The sequence below is a fragment of the Zeus faber genome, assembly GCF_960531495.2.
Source record: "Zeus faber genome assembly, chromosome: 6".
Classification (NCBI taxonomy): domain Eukaryota; kingdom Metazoa; phylum Chordata; class Actinopteri; order Zeiformes; family Zeidae; genus Zeus; species Zeus faber.
This window is the reverse complement of record NC_137201.1, coordinates 1,381,897-1,406,715: the sequence shown is the minus strand read 5'-3', so window position 1 is coordinate 1,406,715 and position 24,819 is coordinate 1,381,897. Positions and strand designations below refer to the sequence as shown.

The 24,819-nt window shown below is 42.3% G+C and overlaps 1 protein-coding gene across 1 annotated transcript in view; it reads left to right on the top strand.

Moving 5' to 3' along the window:
- Positions 1-24,819, top strand: part of lrp5 (low density lipoprotein receptor-related protein 5) — a 117,299-nt gene that overhangs the window by 21,774 nt on the left and 70,706 nt on the right. Inside the window, exon 3 of the mRNA XM_080002409.1 lies at positions 5,426-5,642. Coding sequence (XP_079858535.1) covers positions 5,426-5,642 — 217 coding nt within the window. The remainder of the gene's footprint in view (positions 1-5,425; positions 5,643-24,819) is intronic.

Here is a 24,819-nt window from a genome sequence, read left to right as displayed (position 1 = left end):
CTTAGCCACAAAGAAGAAACCTGCCCCTATGGGGCAAGAAGAAGGTGGGATGATCCCTGTAGAGAGTGACTCAGTGATGTACCCTTGGTTTCACGCTCAGGACGGGACAGGATGTAGAGGAGGCTGGAGGGCAGGCACCAGGCAGTAGATCAATCGCACAGTTGTTCAGGCGATGGGGCGGCAGAGAGAGTGCCCGCTCCTTACTGAACAACTTCCCTAAATCGTGATATTCACGAGGTACAACAGACAGGTCCAGAGTAACCTGGGAGACAGAGGGAGGTTAAACAGGAGCAGAACACAGGCGTTTGGAATGGCACAGGGAACTCCACCCAATGATCTTGTTGGCAGAACAATCAATGTGAGGGTTGTGCAGTCCTAGCCAGGGGTGTCCATGGACCAGGGGGGTGTGAAGTGAGGAAAAAATGAAGAAACATATGTATTCTCGGTGGTTCCCAGACAATATGAGCAGCAGGGGTTTGGTCTGGTGTGTGACCTGTGCCAGAATGCTGCCATCTAGGGCACCAATGTTCATGGGACAATCAAGGGGCTTCACATGCCAGACTGGGAGGCTAAACATGAGTCGAGAAAACTCTGTTTGGCACTGGAATCCACCCAAGCTAACAATGGAAGGGCTTACAGACGCAGCCCACACCACGGGGGAAGTTTAGAAGGTTTTATTTACAAGGGGGGAACAAAGTGACGTGGGAATGGACTGAAAGGCAGGTGGGTCGTTCGGGCTGGCTGAAGGCACAGGGCTTGAAGTGTGGACAGGCAGGTGGTTAGGCGTAGGCAAGCAGGCATGTGAGAGGTTTTCTGGAGACGAGGGGCGGACATGATCAGACAAGGCAAGGGGCAACAAATACATTAGAATCCACCAGAGAGCACTTTGGAGAATACCACACTCGGTGACGGTACAATCAGACGAGGTCTAGATGAGGAGCCGGGGTTCTTATGGAGAGTGGTGATGGGTGTGACGAAGAGCAGCTGTGCCAGCCAGGCCTGGTACCAGGAGCCACGCCCACACTGCACTATCAGGTATAGACATGGACATATGAGATACAAGAGGCAAAAGGAGGAGACACATAAGGAGACCAGGGGACAGAAAGGCACGGCTGTGGCTGTGACAAATGGAAGATTTGGACAAGGCGGTCTCACGTGGCCCAGTTGTAAGATTAGTTGCGGGGTTATTACTTATATAAGGCAATATAATTAAATATGAATAATTAATAACATTTTTCGTGGAAACCAGGTGATCAGCCATTGATCACTCAATTAAAAGATCATTGATCACTACCAGGAAACAGATCTCTATAGATGCGCTCTCTCTCGAAGCTGTCATAGGTTGTGTCTAATGTGAAACTCAGTTTTGAATACTGCAGACAATGTCTCAGACAAAACTGATTGAAATACTCTTTTAGAATTTTTTTTTATATAATTTTAAATAAAACCTTAAAGAATCGCAATTGTGTAATATAACATCGCAGCATTTGTGATTTGAAAAATTGCCTTCTATTACATTGCGATGTCTGTTTGAATTTGATTAATTGATCAGCCCTAGCTACTAGCAGTTATATAAATTCTCTTGAAGGTAGACTTTTAAAATATCAGAACACCCAATACTCAATCAGCCCATCAATTCCTATATTAAAATTCCTCTCATCAATGATTTTAATTAAATAAATCCATCAATACCAATATTATCGTAATTGCACAATGCCATAAAATTCTTTAGTATAATGCACTTCAAAGTGACTACAATGCAAGTCACTTTAAATTAATTACAGTGCAAAAATTTTGTTCATTTGTTATATAGTCCAATGAAAGTTCAATTGATTGTTTTAAAGTGATTAAAGTGCAAACGTTTGTCTTAGCAATTGTCAGTAATGTCAGTTATTTCACAGTCTCATTAAAGTTCCTAGTCAACTGTAATGTCAATATAGTGCAAAAGATTTGTTTGTGTGAGTTGGCACAGTGTGCAGTCCTACCACACCAGTAGGGAAGGGGCCTAGAGGAACTAGGCTTGAGGCCTGCTGACAGTTAATTGGGTGAATCTTTCCATCAACCAGGGTTTTCTTCGAGGGTTCCTACCTTGACTTGCAATCCAATTAATTGCGCCACCATAAAACCTGACCTGTATCGGTGAAAAATCTTGAGCATTACATTTGTCAAAAAGTTTTCATGTCTTCTCTCCATACGCACATACCATCACATCTTCCACAGGAGTATTAAAACCCATCATGGCTCACCAGTGTTCAGCAGCAAGTCTGTCACGTTCCATAGCAGCAGCACATCATAGGTTGTAGCAGTAGAGACTGTTGGGTAATTGTCGGGTACAGCTTGTTTACAGTTTAAATTGTATACTGAATTAAGTAGCTTGTTTGCATAGCTTGTTTAGCAGTAATGCTAGAGGACTGCCACTATTTCTAAAGTGAGATTCAACTCATCAATTCTTTGGATAAATGAGGAGGTCAAGACCACGGCCATGGGGACGCACATCCAGCAGACGATGGACCGTGAAGGCAGGGTGGTTGTCAATGGTGCGAGGTGGTGGAGGGGCCGGGGTTGGGGGAGACAGGGGGCAGGAGGCAACAGGCTTGACTTGGGATACATGAAAGGTCGGGTGGACACGAAGGGGGAGGTCGAACAGCACAAGGGTTGGCAATGGACTCGACAACAAAGGGGCCAACATACCGTAGGGCGAACTTGCAGGATTCCACCTTGAGGGGCAGGTCCTTCACCAGGAACCAGACCCTTTGGGCGAGGATGTACCAGGGCACCGGGGACATACCGGGGCGCCAGGGACGTACTGGGGTGCCAAAATGTGGGCCTGGACAGAGGGAACAGAGGGGGTTGGTAGCCGAGTAAGGGGGACAGACCAGTGGAAGCGTTGAGGAGTGTTTTGTGAGCGTACTCAACTCATGGGAGTTTGGTGCTCCAGGAGGAGGGGTTTGCGGTGGTGATGCAGCGAAGCGTGGCCTCCATCTCCTGATTTTCCCGCTCCATCTGGCCATTGGCCATTAATTCTGCATCTGGCCACTGACCTTGGCTCCCAGGACAGCGCAAAGGGCTCACCACACCTGTGAGATGAACTGCGGACCCCTGTGAGAGAATATGTCTGCAGGGATTCCATGAAGGCGGAACACATGGGCCACCAATAGGTCGGCGGTCTCCTTCCCCGATGACAGCTTGGGCAGGGCGGTGAAGTGGGCGGACTTTGAGAACCGCTCAATGATGGTGAGGACTGTGGTGTTGCCACTGGATGGGAGGAGACTGGTGATGACGTCCAGGGCGATGTGAGACCACAGGTGACTGTGGATGGGCAGGGGATGGAGGAGGCCATAGTGGGGTCTGGTATGGACAGGACTGCTCCTACCCCTGTGTCTGAGGGGTCCACTTCCACCACGAACTGGAGGTTGATGTCAGACTGTGCCAAGACACGGGCCGACACGAAACAGCGTTTGAGCTCAGCCAACGCAGGCTCTGCCGTGGAGGTCCACTTGAAAGGTGAGGCAGTCGGCTCGATGGACTTCAGTAGGGCTCGGGAAGTGCCGAAGCCGGTGCCCGGGATGTCGCTGACAGAGCAAGAAGTACTGGCTGGATCTGCACGTTCCTCTCATGCCGGTGCTCCCGGAGCCGGTTGTCCAGCCAGGTCTTCAGGGTTATCAGCTGGTCCAGATTCGCGGGCTTGTCCCACAGCGCTAACTCATTCCGCAGATTATGATTCAGAGCATGCTGGAACACGTCCTGTAGCGTGTTGCCGTTCCAGTCGCCATCAGCGGCCAGAGTCAAGAATTCCACGCCGAGTGCGGACACGCTACAGGGGGGGGAGGCGCCTCTTTGCGACTTCTCTTCCATGGACCGGGTGGTTAAAAAATCTTCCACATCTCCTGCGTGAAGGCTTCATATGAGCGACTCTCGGGACCTTCCCACACTGCCGATGCCCAGGCTAGAGCTGCCCCCCTCAGGGAGGCGACGAGGTAGGCGATGTGGGAGGTCTCTGTGATGTAGGTCATCGGCTGCTGATCGAATACCACAGAGCATTGGACCAGGGGAGCCTGGCATGCCCTGATGTCGCCGCCATACGGTGCTGGGGCTGGAACATTGTGGACGGCCAGATGGTGGCCCTGTAATATACTTTTTGGATTTTGACTGTATCAACACCAACATTTGTGTACAGCATTGCGGGACTGAAATACACATTTCCTTATAAATGAGCCAGATGTCCAAAAACATGGGCATCACCAAAAAAACTTTGCAAAAGCGGGACACAGCAGAAAACTTCCCGTAACTCATTAACCATTTGTCTAATCATCATAAATATTTTTTTCAAAAAACTTTTGGTCATGCAGATACCACCAGCTTTCTGCAGAAGGTAATAATTTCATGCTAAATGTGTGTGGCTATTAGTGTGTCTGTGAATTGGACACTTTTTGCAACGAGGCTCATTTCCATAGAAAGGGGCCAATTTTGCACCAAATGTATGCATAATACCTCATTAAAATACGCGCAAATACCACTGGCACACCGAGGTGTTATTTGCGTGGCAGCGCAGTTAGCGGTGCATTTCACCACTTGCTGGTGCTTTGTGGCGGTTTAACGGGCGCAAAAGCTGCACAATACTTTTGTGAATTCCCCCCTCAATGCTTTAGTCTGAGTAAGAACACATCCAGGCCTTCAATGTGTTCTCGAATTTTGAACTTTATTTTGAAAGATGGCATGAAGCGAGTTTATGAGAATGGAAGTACACACGTGCAGTTAATGATAAAAGGGCACTTTTACATTAAACAGATCTGGGTTGTTCACCACTTTTTTTTTAACACTAACATGATACTTATGCCACCTTCTCACAGATGTTTCACAGTGGGGTAATCGCAACTGTGGCTCATAACATTAATAATTGGTGTTTTACATTTAGGTACGCCACTGCAACACGTACTGTATAGACTGTATTGTATACTGTATAGAAGTTTTGTTATTTCGCATGTATTCTCTATAAGGACCAAAATGGAACAAACCTACTATTTGTAAATGATCCCACTGCTATGATATGGAAAAGGTCCACAGAGCTTGATTAGGTCTGTGAAGACTGGTGGATAGGGTGTGAACCACTGACTGATATGATTTTAACAATGATGTGCTGCAGTTTCTCCTTAAATTCAGACAATGCACGAAAGTAGATTTACATTAACTTAAAACTCATATATTCTTGTTCGAGCAGCAACAATTAGCATAATCCAAACCATGTCTCTATTACTTAACACTTTGTCCTCAATTGGGAAACGTTTGCCAGACCGTGGTCAAATATTAACAATGCTTTGTCATTGTGTCTACCTTTGAACTTTTGTTGCTGTTCTTATTATTATTAGTATGTTATTATCATTATTACAGATTTCTTTCTTTCCTCATTTCTTTCTTTCCTCTCTAGCTTTTAAGGAAGCCCTAGGAACAGGCCAGACCGTCGTTGTATCAGGATTGGACAGCCCAGATGGTCTGGCATGTGATTGGCTGGGTAGGAAGCTGTACTGGACAGACTCGGAGACTAATCGAATCGAAGTGGCCAATCTTGATGGAACATCCAGGAAAGTCCTGTTCTGGCTGGATCTGGACCAGCCAAGGGCAATAGCACTCAACCCTGCTCACAGGTAAAATAAAAATAAAAAATAGTATATACTTACCAAGGCCTATTGTCAAAATCTGTGAAATACATCCCCTTATACTAGTTGAATATAGGAAAGAAGTAATTAGAGCGATTATGCGAGGACATGTAAAGGTATTCAAAAATGCCATATCATTTGAATGGAGTGATGCAGAGTGAGTAAGAGAAAGAGACAGATCTGACATGCCAGTGTGCAGTCTGTTTCCTGGCTCTGCTATTCTGACCTCACATTGACCTACTCCCCACCCTCCATGCCTTAATTTAGACACGTTCTTTGCTTTCGAGTGCATGTGTGTATGTGTGGGTGTGTTTGCGTTTGTGTATATATGTGTGTATTTATCAGTTGGGAATTACGTAGCTCAGCAAATGTGCATTCCTGAATTTATATATTTATCAATTGTTGATTAGGGCCCAAGCAGCAAGCAGTGTGAAGGCCCTATTGTAATGCAAGGAATTATTATTAGGACCGTAGCAGAATGTTCTGCATCGCCGAAACGCCAAGGTTCTAAAATTTCCAGTTGGGTGGTGAAGCGAGACGCTTTGTGACATCATCATTCCAATTTTTTATTTTTTTTTGCATCGTTTGAAAGTGGAGAATCAGAGCTTGTGCAAATCAAGCAAATATTTTTAAAGCTATGAAAAAAAAAACAACCTTTTATTCAACAGTAAGAATATACATGTTTTATAAAAGTGGAATTATTTTGGAGTTTAAAAGTACGGACAACACAACCAAATGTAGTGTCTATCAATATTACGAGTCTGAAAAATCTGAAATCTGTCACCAACCTCAACGGACTTCATGTCATCGAGTTCTTCTGTTGTAACAACAACAAACGTATCGTCGGTCTCCTCCGGTGGTTCTTGAAAATATTCCATTTCATTGTCACATTAAGTTTGAAATCCGCCGTTTGAAATGTTCTCCAAGTCTGGAGTAATATCAAATTCAGCGTTGCTGTCATTCTCCGCGTACGTCGGAGAACAGACTATCATCGCGGAAAATGAAGTCCAGTACTCGCCGCTAACACTGACTTGGATCTATCGCACTGGTCAAATTAAGGTCCGAAATATGATGCAGAGCTTCCACCACCCGCTTTGCATAATCCATAACGATACAGACAAGAACGTTTTCACAGTTAAGTGAGACCGAAACACCCCGTGCTGCGCTTTTACCGTCTATTTACGGAAGTGACGTAGGTGGGTGACGCGTTTCTTCGTCTTCTTCTTCTACGTCCTTTTTACAACTGTTGCTCCGTGTGTGAAAGTAGTACGATTTAATGGTTGAATTCTATCAAAACGGTTTCACATTGTGACTTCACATCACATGGAATATGGATAAATGATCTTCACCTGGACTCTCGCATTAAAGGAAATCGTCGATCGATGTTATTCAGAGCTGTTCCACGTCCCGGTAAGTGAACTGTGTTTCCCCATGTAATCTAACTGGAATATTTAACTCCACGGTTTAACATTTTTCTACTACTTATAAATCGAATTTGAAAATAAGTTGAGAGATAAAAAAAACCACAAAGGAACATGAATCTGGAAAAATCTAATTTTCCTTGAAGAATGTTTTTTTCAATTTATTTGGCTGCTCCTGGCGATTTTTGAAATGCGCGAGATTGCGAGTTTTGCTGTGGTGGGTCACATATATGTGCAGGTTCTGGCTCTGGACACCCATTCGCATTATTCGAGGTGCGTGGTGTAGACTCCCACTGCCTTTTCCACCAAGGCATTTTGAGGGCCGGTTCGGAGCCAGTGCCTAATCTGGAACCGGTTCTTCGCGTTTTAAAGAGCAAAAAAACCGGCACCACTTTGAAGCTGGATTAGAACCAACAACTGCTTACCTCGGGGGGCTGGGGGCGGGGACAAGAAAGCCTGCTTGCAAGCAAAACATTGTGACTGCGATTTTATTTACTGCTTCTGCAGTATGGAATTCATGGACGTAAAATCTGGTTGGTGTAGCTCACAAGTGGACAAATCAAGTGGAAATATTGTAAAATAAATTCTATTTTATTGAGCTGGAGCACACTTTTTCTTTGAATTATTGGAACTCACAAGCTGTGAGCCCACTGACACGAAGTCTAGCAGTCCGTGGAGCCCATGTTGTCTGTGGAAATAGAGCTGCACCCCCAGTGACTGGTGGCCGTTTGGTGCCGTGTCGGGCATGAATTTGTTGAATTTATTTGTTGAGTTTAACATAATATTTTTGTAAAGTTGAGTTGAGTAATTACATTTTCAGTAAGTTGCCATTTCCATGAAATATTAAAAACCTTGTGGTATTTCTATGGGTAATTACAATTGCATGGCTTTTATTTTTCCGATGCCTCCCTGGATCTTGAACACATCAGTCACACATTTCCGTGTTTGAGTGGACACATTTTTAAGGATTACTTTGTATTACCTTTTTCATTAAAAAAAAAAGTAATGTGGACCACGGATTTAAAATGTCAATCGAACAGATCGACTGACATCTACCAAATAAGAATCTATATAAATACAAACATAAATCGATAGTTTGGTGATGTCGAACCACTACAGAGAGTTCACTCTGTACAGTGGATGCGGTCCAACTGGAAATTGTACATTTATAGTAAATAATATGATGACATCATAAAGCGTCTAACTTTAAATCTCATTGTGACGTGTGAATCAACCAAGACCAACTAAATATTTTGGGTCAAAGTTCGGTTTTTCAATAATATCTGCTCTGTATGTGGATCTGTTTGGCTGAAATTTAAACCACAAGATCCTTGTCAAATAGTGGTTTAAACGACACCTCAACTGTGTTTGTAGGTTATGCTGAAGTATGTCTTCCAGATAGTTTTAGCCGGGTTGGACATATTTCGGCGTCCAATGCATTCGCGGTTCAAACAAGACGTCAACCGTGTTCGTGTGTTATGTAAGTTGTATGTAAGTTGGTGTTCCAGATAGTTTTAGGCTTCAAAATTCAGAGAATTTTCAGGCTGGACCCCCAATTATTGTCCCCCATCCTGATGAAAAGACCTAGACAGTGACGTAATGACATGGCTCTCGGATCCGTTTTTCCCGTGGAAAAGCAAACCGGTTCTATGAAGGTTCGCAAGTTGAACCAACTGAAAACCAGCACAAGCACCAGCCCATGGGCTGGTGCTAGAGAATCCTTGAGCATCCTTGAGCCGCACTCATTATGTTTACTACCATACGATTCTGGAGAACCATCAAACGGATCGAAGTTAACTCTTGTTTAACAGCTTCTTCTGCTAGGATAGCTGTATTAATGAACAGTAACAACCTATAATATATGATATTTAACTACTTAAAAGCTGTAGATGTACCTACGGCCGCTAATATAGACGTAAAAAAAAAAATTCTGCTCCACCTACAATCCTATACTCAGCTGGAAACGATGTCACAGACATATATGTTCCTGATCGTCTTACACGCACATCTTGATGGGCCTTGGTCAGATTATACATGTAAATTGGCATAGAAAGAAAGATGATAACACGGGCGTGTCCAATATTTTCCTGTTGATGGGGCGTCATCCTTTTCAAGTAGAAATACTGTAGTAGCATATCCTCTTCACGGGACAGAGGTTATGAGCACGTATCCCACAAGGATCGTGATCTCAGTTCACGTCCGATGATTGACTTTCTTGCAATGGGATGTGTGTACCCACGTTGGTCGTTCTGCCACCTTAACTGCCACTGCGGTGGTGAGGAGTATCTGTAACGGTCCCAGGAATCTGGCGAAGTTCCAGCTTTTCCTCCAGCAGTCGCTACCCAGGTACCTGGTCGGAGGTGGCGTAGTGGTCCTTCGAGTGGGATGGGTAGGGTTGCTTTAACCTGGGCACATAGACTTAAACACTTGGGTGAGAGGCACACATTTTTAGCATTGTTTGGTCTAGGTCCATGAATGTAAAATAGGGTATGTGGAATAATTCTGTAATTTCCCAAACAGTTATGTTGAATAAACGACTACAGACTCCGCACAAAGGTTTATGTATGCACCCTAGTGTAACAACTATAATATTATCACAATGTCTAATATGTGGGAGACAATGTCCATAGAATCTCGATTAGGCTACAAAACAACCGACAGTGTGTAAATTATGCTTATCAAATTAACGCTTTTCAAATTTTCCCAGGACCCATTTCTCAAATGTTGTCTGAACATAATCCCATCTAACTAATCCATTAATAAAGTAAATCTAACAATGATAAATACTAAACTGGACAACGTGATCACTACTGGTTTACGTGATGTATTTCATATGTGGCTTTTGTTGACAGAAGACAGACTTAACCGCATTGGTCTCCTGGTCAGCAATTCATGCTGGGACAGTCCTGTCGCACCATGTGATCGTCCTCGCATTCCCATCATCACTAATGACAGGAATAAAAACTCAGTAGAGCTTACCTTTACTGAGATTCCATTCTGAAAAACATGTCAATTATCACCAAACAATGTTTTAATCATGACAAAGCGTCAGCTTGATTAGTCCAACATGAGGTTCCTGCATTGTTCTAAGCACAATCATTATGTTTACTTAGTTCTCTAACTATATCCCTCCTTTTTGACAAATGGTACCTACCATATGTCAAACAAGTAAAACAATTAAAAAACTTGTGGGAAAGATACAGCTCAGTACATACTGTACCAAGTGGCTCTGCCACTCCAATAATTTAGTGCAGGACACTAGAAAAGGAAAAAACCAAGTTAGTGAGCCTGTGTCCTCATCTGTGGAGGAGACAACCATCATTAGACAAAGCAAAAATTGGGTATGGCGGCTTTGTTGGCTGCATTGGCTCCAACATTTCCTATAGAGATGGGGTCAAGTACATTAATGTAAACAACACAAATAGGAAGATCAAAATGGGGGGTGATGACATCACAACATTAAACATGAGACATACAGAACATATTCTGTATGTCTCATCAAACAACTACACCACACCGTATCTCACTTGCCTGTACATATTCATGCAATCAAAATAAAAACAAAAAACAGTTTACCAAAGATAGAAACACAAACACAACCAGTTGTACAAAGATAGACACACTGTTTTATACAAAAACAGATGACGGACAAACAAACCAAACAAAACAAGCAACAAGTTCGCTGGCATTTGATTTTCCATAACAGAAGCTTTCTCGTTGTTCAGAAAATGTCCCACGTCTTTTCTTTTTCTATTCAGCCTGACGTTGCAACATTAATTGAATCACAAGATCTTTTCAAGTTTAAACTTAAAATTTTTGAAAGTCCAAATAAAAAAACCCCCATCTAAATGTCCAACTTTTAGTAAGCGAATGTACACAATCCATTACCTCTCTTTTATACAAAAGAACACAATTATTCCTCTTTGTTAAACTACTTAAATGTTATACTGTATATCAACATCTACCTTATTCAATGTCAAATCGAGATTACTTCGAGAGTAAGACAAAAATAAAAATTAATAGTATTCATTATTTTGTTCGATCAACTTAAACAATCACCAGCCCTACTGATAAAAAAAAGAGTAACTGGTAAGGATTTGAAACATACAAACACAGTTGTATATCACACCAAAACTAACAATTCACCCATGCAATATCATGATTTAATGTATAGTGTTTCATCTATACTATTTAGTTATTTATTATATCCTTTGATTTAGAATTACCAATTTACTAATGCTTTGTGCCATTCAATTTGTTACTGCTGTAACACTGCAGACTATCCCTCCGTGGGATAGATAAAGGATTATCTTATCTCAACCAGCAGATCACTTTGACACAAGAACACTTAAGGGAAAAATAAAGTAAATTTTAACCAAAAACGAATTAATTTCTGCTGCTACTATGCATCATATCTGCTCTCCGCGATGTCTTAAAACATATTTTGGAAGCAATTTTTTTATTTTATTTATATTGATCAATTTAGTTTTACCAATTTTCTAATGCTTTTCCATAAAATCTTATTAACAAAAGTACCAACTAGAGTTCTTAAAAAAAAAAAACTCACCATACTCCTAACCTTACCAAAGTCGCATTTAATGAACTAAAAACACTTTCCAGCAACTTAAAACCCTGCTTCAACTCACCACAACACTATTATCACAATCATCTCTCTAAACACAATCCAACAGTTCAAACCGTGCAAGATCTATTCATACTACCACAGCATAGATCTCTGTTGTATAACATTTGACTATTAGTTAAATTATTCAGTTCTGCAGCTTCCTCTGCTGAACCAATATCCTACTAAAATGACTTTTACACGCACTCTTCTCCAAGTTCCATCCTAAACAAAGAATCCCAAATGCATCATGGGCAAACTCTCCCACTTTCATTGTCAATATTTAAAATTTTTTTTTATAAAAAAAAAAAAAAAAAATCCTAATTAATTTAAAACCTTACGGTATCTTTTCTAGCAATCCTACCAGATATTTCAGATTATAATGCTAATTTTACACCAAGGACTCCTGTGTGAAACTAGTTTAACATGTTATGTACAGCACACATACCACGCTTATCTTGCATTTATACATTCGCTTGTTTCATTGAGATTTTATCAGCCAGGAAGCTAAACAAAGCCCAAGAAACTGTCTCTCCGGACTCATCTCATCCATACGTGTTCCAGAGTGATCAATCGGCCAGACACCAATTTGATCACACAGGATTCATGTGAAAGTGTATTATACTGCAAATAGAGTCACACAGTGGGCCCTTGAACTCCGTTCTCCTAACTAATTAAAATTTTCTGAAACTAGTTAGAAAGTAAGTCGCATAGCTGTTATCAATACCTCCAAAATGAAATCTAAACAAAATAGTTAAAAACAATAAACAAAACAATAATGAAAATTACAATACTTTTAATAACTTTTATTTTATTTCTATTCCCTTTTTCGTTACAATAAATTTTACTCTAGTTATTAATTAAATGTATTATATTTCTACAACACCAGAAGTTTCTCAACGCATCTGCTAAGAGGAATCAACAATACTCTATAATATTATGTATTCAATAATGTTGAGTTATTATTGAATAAAAACATGTATATAAAAAAAAATAAAGATAAACAAACAAAAACCCACGATCCTCTTGATCGATACATAGTGGCCACTTTTTCAGTCCTCCAGACCAATTATCCGCTACCCCGTCCTTGTTGCGCCGCACGCAAACAGGCCATACATCTATGTGAGGGGGGATTTCTGAGATAACAAAGAAGTGTTACCCAGAGCCATTTCTTACACAATAGCTTTTCTTTCGATCTTCTCTGATCGGTACAATATCTCAGTTAGTCCTCACCTTAATTTTTCTAAGATCTCGTGTTGCTCTCTGCTGGATCTGCCAATCACGTCCAGAGGACTCCTTCTCGGATGTCTTTACGGTCAGTTCCTGCCTGCCGTTGTGCACACAAACTGGGCATGAAGAGTTCCAACAGAGGCAAGAAGAGATCCTGCCGACAACGCCAAACTGTGGAAGAAATTGGTGATCGGTGAGGTTAATCTGCCCGCTACAAGAAAACAAAACTGAGAATATTCAAGATTATTTATTCTGCAGAATAAAGGGAAAGATTCAGTACTGCTACAAAGCAGCGCTCGGATCAATCTAATATCACAGGAAAAGACAGGAGGTTTTATACAGTCAGGCTTGGGTCAGAGGTCTCCAACAAGTCTGCGCCCCCTGTTGAGTTTCTTCATCTCCATAGAAGGTAAACAGGGCCAGGTGTGATCTGATTCTTTCATGTTCAAATGGACATTGTAGGGAGCAAAACATTTCTCTTTACATGAACTCTGCGTGGTTCCTGGGGAGACAAAGACAAATGTTTTAAAACCCCCTTCTGGAGGTAGAGGCCTTTGTCCTCATTCAAAATATTTGATCGTAATCATTTTTGTCTCACAAGCACTAGAGGGCTTTTCATTTGAAACAAAAATAAATGTTCAGTCTGCTTGCTGGTTGTTCCGACACATTCAGAAGAATAATCAGAGCTTTTGTCGGTTTGACAGTCATTAACAGGCGGCTTGCTTCATGCGTGCGCGCTGTGCAGTGCTTGTAAATTTAATTTATGTTTTAAAGGTCGGTTCTAAGTTATTGTGTTGGGGTTACCGATAAATTAACAAAATATTCAGTTCCCTTGTTGGTTGTTCCGACAAATAGAGAATAGAGATGTTCCTAACTACTAATTTCCCTCACATTTAAACAGAAGTTTAAACTTATACCCCTTTCCCACTGCGCCAAAAACCCAGTTACACCAACTAACATCTGGCATTTGTCATTAGTGGGAAAGGTAATCTCAGAGCCACTCCATCTCCAGAACCAATTTATCTTTTTTCACTGAAATTAATTACATTTTTGAGGGGCTAAATATGCTCGTAAAGTTGCAAAACTTTCACATCTGCCCCAAACAAAAACCTGGTTACACCTGCTAACATCCGGCATTTGTCATTAGTGGGAAAGGTAACACCCAGGTTTTAATCCTGGGTCAATTGGCCCTGCCAATTGACCCAGGACAGGTTTGACCCACACAGGTTTTTATCGGCTCCACCCTTGATCGGCTCTGATGTTAACAGGACACCCCGGTCAACCCGCTAATTTTGGCCCCTTTACTGGCGGAATGTGATGTGCGTTGATGTTTATCATTCCATCATTTCATATCCCATTTAGAATCCACAATTCAAATCAGAAGTCAATTACTTTTTTCCTGCATGGGGGACCATGAAATGTTTTGAGTATAGGGATCCCACCGTGGGGAACACAGCAGCGAAGCCCCACGTTCCCCATAGGGCTCCGAGCCACTCCAGCGCCAACCAAGCCGGTGTCCGAACCAGAGGAGCGTCTCCTCTAGGGATGCAATGGTATACGGTATGTTATCAAACCGTTCGGTACGTCCCCTGTGGTTCAATATGCACGCCTGAACCACATATTATGTTATCACGTTAGAAGTCCACTGGACGCGTTGACGCAGTGTATGGGCTTGGTGCAGCGTACCGTAATGCACGCTTCCTGTTAAATCCACTGTTGCAGCATTTCTCTATTTTTGCGTGAGAGGTGAATTTTTTTCAACTGCGCGTGGCTACACAGCCTTTCCAATAGAAACACAAGATAAAACCACATAGAAATGTTTGCGTAAAGAGTGCCATTAATCAAGGTGTCCAGTCGGAAAATAACCCCCTGGGATGGTGTCCCTCTTTATTACGAACTTCTCTTCAGACACTCGTTTCCACTCACACCGGATAGTGTTGGGTAGTTCACGAAGGATCAGATTCTTTTGAACGGCTCTTTTGTACGAATAAAGGGAACTGATTCTTGCTGGGTGATGAGCTGTTCTTTTTTGTATCAAGTTTATAGTTTTATGTTGTGTTGTTTGTTTTAGTTTCCATCTCCTGCCACTGGCAAATGTTTCCCCCTCTATGTAAGGGATAGCCTATGTTCCTCCCTTGCCGGCAGGTGCCCTGGTTGGGAAGGAGCGCACCCACTGACGCGTCAGATTTACAAAGCGAACACACACACACACTGTTTTGACTGTGAGGTTTTATTTCAAGAAGTTATTTTACTATTATTATTTATGTGTGAAAAATACCGTTTATACCTGTCCTACACAAAAATAACTATAAACAATAGTTCTATTTTGTTGTTATTTTTTATTGTGAAACATTTTTTAAATATTATATACAATATATTAATAAATAAATAACGTAAATTAATATTTGAATTATCCACTATCTTGGACACCTCCTATCCAATCAGATAACCTTATGCAAATTATAACAACCCACCAATGAACTCCCCGTCTCCCTCCTCCCCCCACAGTCATACACACAGAGCGTTACACTAGTTATTTGTGGCAGACTACTATAAAACAATTTTTTATACTTTTTAACTATTTAAAAAAAAAAAATTCCCCTTGAATATACAGATACTGAAACCGTACCTTTACCGTGCCCTCAAAACTGTGATACATACCGAACGTGAGACCACTGTACCGTTGCATCCCTACTCTGCACACCCTGTCACCGCTGGCACGCGCACCAGCAGATTGGATCCTCCATGCTGCTTCTACTGTAGTGTTGAGTCGTTTACGAATGATACGATTCATTTGAATGGCTCAAAATACTTTTTTTCCTTTGTTTTATGTTGTTGTTTGTTTAAGTTGCTGTGTCCTCTACTGTTTTATTCCCAATCACACTGGAATCAGGACACCTTTTTTCCGGCGTGTTCTTGACGTTGATTGTGACAAAACAATGGCATTTCTCCTGCCAATGGGAAAGGCGCCTAAAATTTGTGGGTTTAAATAACCCCGGTAAACCCATTAATTTTGGTGTAAAAGCGGTATTAGACTAGTCGACTCGTCAAGTCTGAAAAAATACTGCGTATATTATAAAAAAATATTGCGCGTATTATAAGAGCCATTTCAAACCGTTAATCACATTCTTCGATAACCAAATCGCATTTTTAATGTTCGGACGGACCGGGGAGAGGCGGTGGTGTGCCTGAGCCCTGGGGTTGGGCGGGGACGGGGAAGGCGCAGCGATTAAGCGGCATGGTCGGGGCGGAGGGACGCTGTAAAGCCGGCGGACGTCTGGGGAAGGCGCAGCGAGAGTCCGCAATCTTGGGGAGGTGGACGAGGGGACACAGCACCGGAAAAACTATCTTCTGTATGCCACATTTCAATGCAAATTATGTCAATATGTGATTTAAATGTGTACATTAATCAAATAATAACACGGCCTTATATGTTAACCAATGTTATGTTTAACCTGTGTAATTAACAGGCGGCTCGTTTTGTGCGTGCTTGTAAATCGAATATATTATTTCATTTACATTTAATTTATTTTAAAGGCTGGTTATTAGGTTTTGTATTTATCTGTAATGTAGCACAGTGTTAACAATTTTAGATATACATTTACATTTACATTTAGTCATTTAGCAGACGCTTTTATCCAAAGCGACTTACAAGGGAGAATAACATTCAAGCTAAGGTTTTGTATTTATCTGTAATGTAGCACAGTGTTAACAATGTTAGATATACATTTACATTTAGTCATTTAGCAGACGCTTTTATCCAAAGCGACTTACAAGGGAGAATAACATTCAAGCTACATTGCGACAGAGATTAGTGTAACAACAACATTAGTGTTACAATAAATACTGCTAAGTAGTGCTAAGTAATTGTAGGTTAGGACAGGAGGTACTCACTGAAGAGCTGGGTCTTCAAGTGCTTCTTAAAGACAGAGAGGGAGGTCCCTGCTCTGGTCATTTTTGGCAGCTCGTTCCACCAACGTGGAACTACAAATGCGAATAGCCTGGATTGCTGTGGCTGTATGGCCGGCAGAGCCAGGCGACGCTCATTTGACGAGCGCAGCATCCGGGGGGCAACATGTGCTCTTACAAGAGCATTTAAGTAGGCGGGAGCATTCCCAGCAATCACTCTGTAGGCCAGCATAAGAGACTTGAACTTCATGCGGGCGGCTACAGGTAACCAGTGGAGCTCGATGAGCAGCGGAGTGACATGTGCCCTCTTTGGCTGGTTGAACACCAGTCGCGCCGCCGCATTCTGTATCATCTGTAGTGGCTTCACCGCACAGGCCGGCAAGCCTGTTAAGAGGGCGTTGCAGTAGTCGAGACGGGACATCACCAAGGTTTTTACCAGCAGTTGAGTGGCATATTGGGTCAGGTACGGCCTGACTTTTCGGATGCTGAGTAGTGTGAAGCGGCAGGACCGGGAGACGGCGGCAACATGGTCCGAGAATGTCAGTTGGTCATCAATAATGACACCAAGATTCCTTGCAGCCTTGGTAGGAACAAGAGATAGAGAGTCGAATTTAATATCAATGTTGTGATAAATACCTTGTTTGGCCGGGAACACCAGCAGTTCCGTCTTCGCCAGGTTTAGTTGAAGATGATAATCCTTCATCCTTGTGGATATGTCAGCGAGACAATCCGAGATCTGCGTCGAGACAGTGGGGTCGTATAGCAGTGATATGAAAAGCCATGTGAGCGGATGATCGGGCCCAGTGAGGTGGTGTATATGGCAAAGAGGAGGGGTCCTAGCACCGAGCCTTGGGGCACCCCTGTGGTGAGGTTGTGAGGCACAGACAGCTGGCCTCGCCATGTCACACTGAACGAGCGCCCAGTAAGGTAAGATTCGAACCAGGAAAGTGCACTGCCTGTTATGCCCATACTTGAGAGTATGGACAGGAGTATGCTGTGATTGACAGTGTCAAAAGCAGCTGATAAGTCTAGCAGAATGAGAACTGAGGATTTGGCAGCAGCTCTAGCAGTTTTTAAGGCCTCTGTCACAGACAACAGGGCTGTTTCGGTGGAGTGACCACTTTTGAAGCCAGATTGAAGTGTATCAAGAAGGTTGTTTCTTGACAGGTACTCTGCAACCTGTCTAGAGACCGCCCTCTCTAAGGTTTTGGAAAGGAATGGGAGGAGAGAGACCGGCCAATTGTTTTCTACTTGATTGGGATCGAGTGAGGGTTTTTTGAGCAGTGGTGCAACCCGAGCCGCTTTGAAAGCGGAAGGGAAAGTGCCGGAAGTTAGGGAAGAATTAATCATATGTGTGATTGCCGGGGTGATAGTCGGTGATATGGCTTGAAGGAGGTTAGATGGGATCGGATCTAGCGGACAGGTACATGTTAGTTGTGACGGCTACATGTTAGTAGTTTAGATACCTCACTTTCAGTGAGGGGGGTGAAACCAGGGAACGATGAGCCTAGGGCTGGAGAAGACAGGTTGTGAGTAAGTTGTTTAGTGAATTGGCTGCTGATGGCTGCCACTTTGTTAGTAGAAAAGGAGGCAAGGCAGTCAGCAGTGAGGTTAGTAGCTGGGGGAGGTGGTGGAGGGTAAAGCAGAGACTTGAAGGTGGCGAATAACTTACGTGTGTCTGTGGCACCGTTGATCCTATCGTTGAAGAAGGCCTTCTTAGCAGCAGTGATGCTGGAAGAGAAGGAGCACAGCAGTGTCTGGTAGCTTGCAAGATAGATAGATATAAAATTCTTTCTCAGCCCTGGAACTCAAACCAATTTCTGATGCCCCAAAAATATATATTTAAATAATTTAATTATCATAAACGTCCAATGATAAGATATATTATTGGCTTGAACTGACAACCAGGAAAATCTTTAGTCGGGGGCAACCATGTTAAATGCAGTCCAATAGAAAAGCATTAAATAAATCTGATACTTAAAGAAAATAAATCGAATGTCCTTACAATGCATTGATAATCATAGATAACAACAAGCATGGTCAAGTTTCCCATGGTAAATGATTTAAATAAATAAAAAATTATTTCAAATGCAGATACTTTTCCACCCTCTTGACTCTCACTTCAGTCTGCTTGCATACTGAACATATCATTCAACACTAGTTGCTTTACTTTGAACAGGTTACTCACAATCCCCCCTTTCCCAAGCACACCAACAAGACACTTAATAGTAAGGGAAGGAAGGGAAGGAGTGAAGAAGGAAGCGAGAAGAAAGAGGAAATACTGGGGGCTTAATTTAGAAAAATGCACTGGCCTTGGCTAATAATTCAATAAACCCATCCACCCACCCACCCCACACTCACACAGACACAAATCCCCAGAGATAAGCAGAGGTACAGGGAGGAGACAAGGAATTGGAATTGGAGGGAGAGTTATTTTAGTGACGACAAAAGAGAGACCCACAAGGAAGAGTAGAACCATACAAAAGTGGATTGAGGTGACGAGGAAGACAGAAGCTACATAAAGAAGAAATACAGTATGGAAACAGGACAGCAGATAGGGCAAAAGGGTTTGGCTGCTTAAATACGTCAGCCCATAAGGGCATGGAAGTATGTGGTGCCGTCAAGTTGACCTTGTCTCCCAATGTGCTGTGTCCATCAATTCTATCTGGACGATAAAAATAAATAAATAAATAAATAAATCTGTAAAATTGGAGAATCAGTTAAACCACAGGTTTAACTGATTCTCCTATTTTACCCATGCCATTCTGCTGTTTGTGGGCCGAGTTGAATTCAATTCAAATGAAATTACCTCCTGAATATCAATTGAAATTCTAGTTCACACTGGATATATTACGGATGTTCCTAGGGCAATATGGCAAGAGGGATTGGCTGCTTAAATAAGCCAGCCCATAAGGCCGTGGAAGTGTGTGGCTCTGTCAAGTTGTCTTACGGAACTAGTTACACAAGCTACACCTCATTTTAATGGATTTGCTTTATCTATGTCCTCCTATAAATGCTGTTTACATTTTTGGCTGTGGGGTCAACTTTTCCCGGCAAGAATGCACTGATTGGGCAAAAAGTAAATAGCAGCCGTGGTGAATTTCATAAACCAGCGTTGCCATTTGTGGTCAGTCGACTCAAATGAAAAAATACAAATCAATTGATCAGAAGACGGCCTACTTTTGTGAAAAGAAACTGAAGGGAGTAAACTTGACTGGTAGGGGGAAAAAAAAAAAATACCTTGGGCCAAACCACATTGTTGAGTGGAATACTCTGACTTGTACCGTAATCCACTCACAGACAATTTTATGGATTTCCACTTTAAACAAACTCATTGCTTGGCCTGGAATACCTATGCACTGTCATTTCTTTCCTAGAATATCTAATTCTGCACCCAGGCTTGGACAGACTAAAATTGTGCTGTTACCTACTGCGTCTGTTATTTGGAGGCAATAATTTTAAACTCCAAGTAAAGTTAATGTAGTGTCATATTACATGCTAATCATTTTAGTTGTTAAAAAAAGAAATAATAATATATATATATATTTATATATACACACACACACACACAGACACACACAGTGGTACTTTGACTTACGAGTTTAATTTGTTCTGTGAAGAGATCGTAATTCAATCTGCTCGTACAGCAAATCAATTTTCCCCATTGAAATTAATTGAGATGCCATTAATCCGTTCCAGCCCCCCAAAAACCACCCCAATTTTTTTTTGTTATGTGTTTTTAAATGAGAAAAATTTATTTATAAAGAACAAATATTGTATAAAAACATAATAAAACATAATAAAAGAGAATAAAGAAATAAACTGGTTTTATAAAGTGTATTTACCTTGGAGATCAGACGACTTGGACTAACGGAAGATACTGGCGGAGGTGGAGGAGATAGGCGGAGGAGGTTAGAGGAGTTTGTTTCGTGCTTTTTTGGTCGCTTTTGTTTGTTGCTACACTTTATTGCTGAACTTAATTGCTACAATTCTTTTTTTTTTTTTTTTTCCGCCTTACTTTCGCTTAACTTAAAAGAATTCGGCAATTCCATCACACGCACACCTCGCTCATGTTTTTCTATGATTTCATGCTTTAATTCAATCGACATCATCAGCTTCTTCTTCTCAGCACTTACTTTCTTAGGACCCCTTAGGAATTTTTTTTTTTTTGGGGCAAAATAACTGCACAAATCGCGAGCACAAAACACAAAAGAGATGCTTAAATGGTCAGATAACCACGTGAAGTGAACGAGTGAGACGTGGGATGCTGGCCAGATTCGCTCCCCAACTAGCGGCGGCACCTGAAGCTCGCTCCTCGTAACTCACATTTTTGCTCGCAAATCAATACAAAAAAATTGATGGAACGACGGCTCGTAACTCGGAAAAATTGTATGTTAGTGCACTCGTAAATCAAGGTACCACTGTATATACACTACTCACAAAAAGTTAGGGATATTTGGCTTTCGGGTGAAATTTATGGAAAATGTAAAAAGTTCACGCTACAGTGATATAACAGTATATCATAAAAGTAGGGCATTTAAGTAGAAGCATGCAATGGTGATTTCCTCATCTCAAACAATTTATTGAAACAAAAGCCAACAACAGCGGTGGGTAAACCACAACAAAAAATGTCAGTGTCTCAATAACTTGTCATGTGCCCTTGAGCATCAATTACAGCTTGACAACGATGTCTCATGCTGTTCACAAGTCGACTTATTGTCTGCTGAGGCATGGCACCCCACGGCCCTCGGGTCATTGAGGTTCTGGGGTACAGAGTTACGAGCCTCTACACGGCGACTAAGCTGATCCCATAGGTTTTCTATGGGATTCAGGTCTGGAGAAAGTGCAGGCCACTCCATTTACATTTACATTTACATTTACATTTAGTCATTTAGCAGACGCTTTTATCCAAAGCGACTTACAATTATTCAAACACCGACGGACGCAGCCATCAGGAGCAATTAGGGGTTAAGTGTCTTGCTCAAGGACACTACAGCATGCTATCAGGAGGAGCCTGGGATCGAACCAGCGACCTTTGGATTACTAGACGACCAGCTCTACCTCCTGAGCTACCATCCCCCGTACCATTTGAGGTACCCAAGTCTCCAGCAGCCGTTCCCTAATGATGCGACCTCGATGAGCTGGAGCATTGTCTTCCATGAAGATTAACTTAGGCCTGTGTTGTTCATGCAGGGGCACAATGACTGGATTAATGATGGTATTCAGGTAGTATGGGCTTGTCACTGTACCATTCACAAAGTGTAGGGCAGTTCTTTATTGACTAGACACACCTGCCCACACTGTAACACCACCACCACCAAAGGCTCGTCTGGTGACAACAGTGGCTGATGCCTAGCGCTCTCCTTGACGTCTCCAACATCGTTGGCGGCCATCATTTCTGTTCAACGTGAATGGACTTTCATCAGAGAACAGCACTGAGGCACTGAGAACTGTTAATGCTAACCTCACCAGGGGTCCTAACCGAGCCATACACTAGGCTCCACTACCTACTGTACTGTATGTAGCATACTGTACCGCATACTGTGTCACTGTTCAGGGTTGTTCGTGATGCCGTATTGCTGCGCCGTACTGTTGTATACTGTGCTGTATTATCCCAAACACTACCTCACTCTAGCATATTCCCTCTATCTATTCCATTTTATTTCATTTTATTTTTATTGTATGGTTTGAATGGTCTCATGTGACACTTGGGTGCCTCTCACCTCCCTTAAAGAGTTGGAGTTGAGTGGCATTCATCATCCGGTTACGCAGGGCACTGTTCACAATGAAGCGCTCATCAGTGTGGGATGTGGCCAAAGGACGTCCACTTCTATGCCTTTCTGTGACTCTTCCAGTCTCTGTATCTCTGTTGCAACCTGCTGATGACACTCTGTGACAGTCTAAGCTCAGTGGCCACTTCCCTCTGAGAACATCCTGTTTGAAGCCTCGCAATGGCGAGGTACTGTTGATCAGTTGTTAGGTGTCGTCTTGGTCTCATGATGTCAAAATGTGAACAGCATGATGAAGAGGACTGTTTAAACACCAATTCTAATTGAACCAGGAAATGTATTGGTCGATTCATGGATCAAACACCTGTTGTGAATTTTGTCGTTGAGCTCCTTGTTAGAGAACAGCAAGTTGTGCAAAAAGTGCTGAAACATTGAACAGTTGGACATGTGCATTCAAAAGTTTAGAGAAGGTCAAATTAAGTTCACCTCTAAAGGTTATAGTGCATTTTAGGTTCATCCTGAAATTTCACCCGAAAGCCGAATATCCCTAACTTTTTGTGAGGTGTGTGTGTGTGTGTGTGTGTGTGTGTGTGTGTGTGTGTGTGTGTGTGTGTGTGTGTGTGTGTGTGTGTGTAAAAATAAAAAAGTGTTGGTATGGTTGACAGTTTAGTAGGATGTGGGGATGGTAGCTCAGGCGGTAGAGCTGGTGGTCTAGTGATCTTAAGGTTGCTGGTTCGATCCCAGGCTCCTCCTGCTAGCATGCTGTAGTGTCCTTGAGCAAGACACTTAACCCCTAATTGCTCCTGATGGCTGCGTCTGTTGGTGATTGAACAATTGTAAGTCGCTTTGGATAAAAGCGTCTGCTAAATGTAATGTAAAATAGAAAGTGCATCTCTACCTCACCTGTCTTACACTGACCACATAATCTTTGGGTGGCCAGGATTTTTTGTGTCTGCCTTTTTCAATGGCTAGAATTTTTTTCAAGTTTACTGTCAGGGCCCAGTTGTGACAGTATTGCTCCAGCAGATCCAGGTGCTGCTGTAGACCCTGCTCTGTAGGTGAAAGCAGCACCAGGTTGTCTGCATAGAGCAAGAATTTCACCTCCTTGTTGTTTAGGGTGAGGCCTGGGGCTGCAGATTGTTCCAACAACATGGCTAGCTCATTAATGTTGATATTAAAGAGGGTTAGAGATAAGTTGCATCCCTGGCGAACACCTTGCCCTTGAGTGAAGAAGTCTGTTCTTTTTTTGCCAATTTTTCCGCACTTGTTTTTTATATAGATTGATTCCATTCTTTTGTATTGGGGAAATAAGTCCCCGACTCCAGATCTCAGGGAAGCAGCCAGCTTGAAGACCAGGTTGAACAGTTGAAGCAGGGCCTGCTGCAGCTCAGGACTGCTGTTCTTCAGCATCTCTGTCCTGATGCTGTCGGGACCGCATGATTTTCCTGATTTTAGCTTTTTAATGTTGTCTTCTAATTATTTATTGTAATTTGGTAGTCAAGTGGGTTCTGATTGTTCTTTATAGTTGTTTCGAGTATTCTTAATTTCTCTTGAATTTGTTTCTGATTGGGGGACAGACTGTATGGTGATGTTTCCTCATATAGCTTTTTGAAATGTTTTTTCCAAATATGACCGTTTTGTATTGCCAAATGTTTATTTTCTCTGTTGTTTAGGTTGTTCCATCTTTCCCAGAAATGGTTTTGGTCGATGGACTCTTCAATTTCTTTTAATTTTTGATTGTAATGTTTTCTTTTTTTTTTTTGCTTCAGGGTTTGTTTGTATTCTCTCAGGGTTTCAGGGCGAAGTTATGATGCTTTTAAATGTGACGTCACTGTCAGGAGCCCATCTGTATGATGGGTGTAGTTTGGACATTTTGCAGGCCTCAGATTCTTTTTTTGTTTGTTGTCCAGTGGTTTTCAGATAGACATTTATCTGACAGTTGTCTGTAACTGGTGACTGTGGTCTGACCGTGAACGCGCTGATGGAGGAGGGGTCCATGCCAGTAATTGCATAGTCAACTACACTAGTCCCAAGAGCTGAACAGTATGTGGATCTCCCTAGAGAGTCCCCTCTGATCCTACCATTAAGCATGTACAGGCCTAAGGAGCGACAGAGATGCACTAACTCTTTGCCTGTTTTGTTGACCACTAGGTCAGGGTTGTTTCTCTGGAGAGCGGTGGGGTTGAGGTACAGGGAAGGCTGTTGTGACTCTTGTCAGTAGCATCCAGCATATCAGGCTCACATCCAGTTCTGGC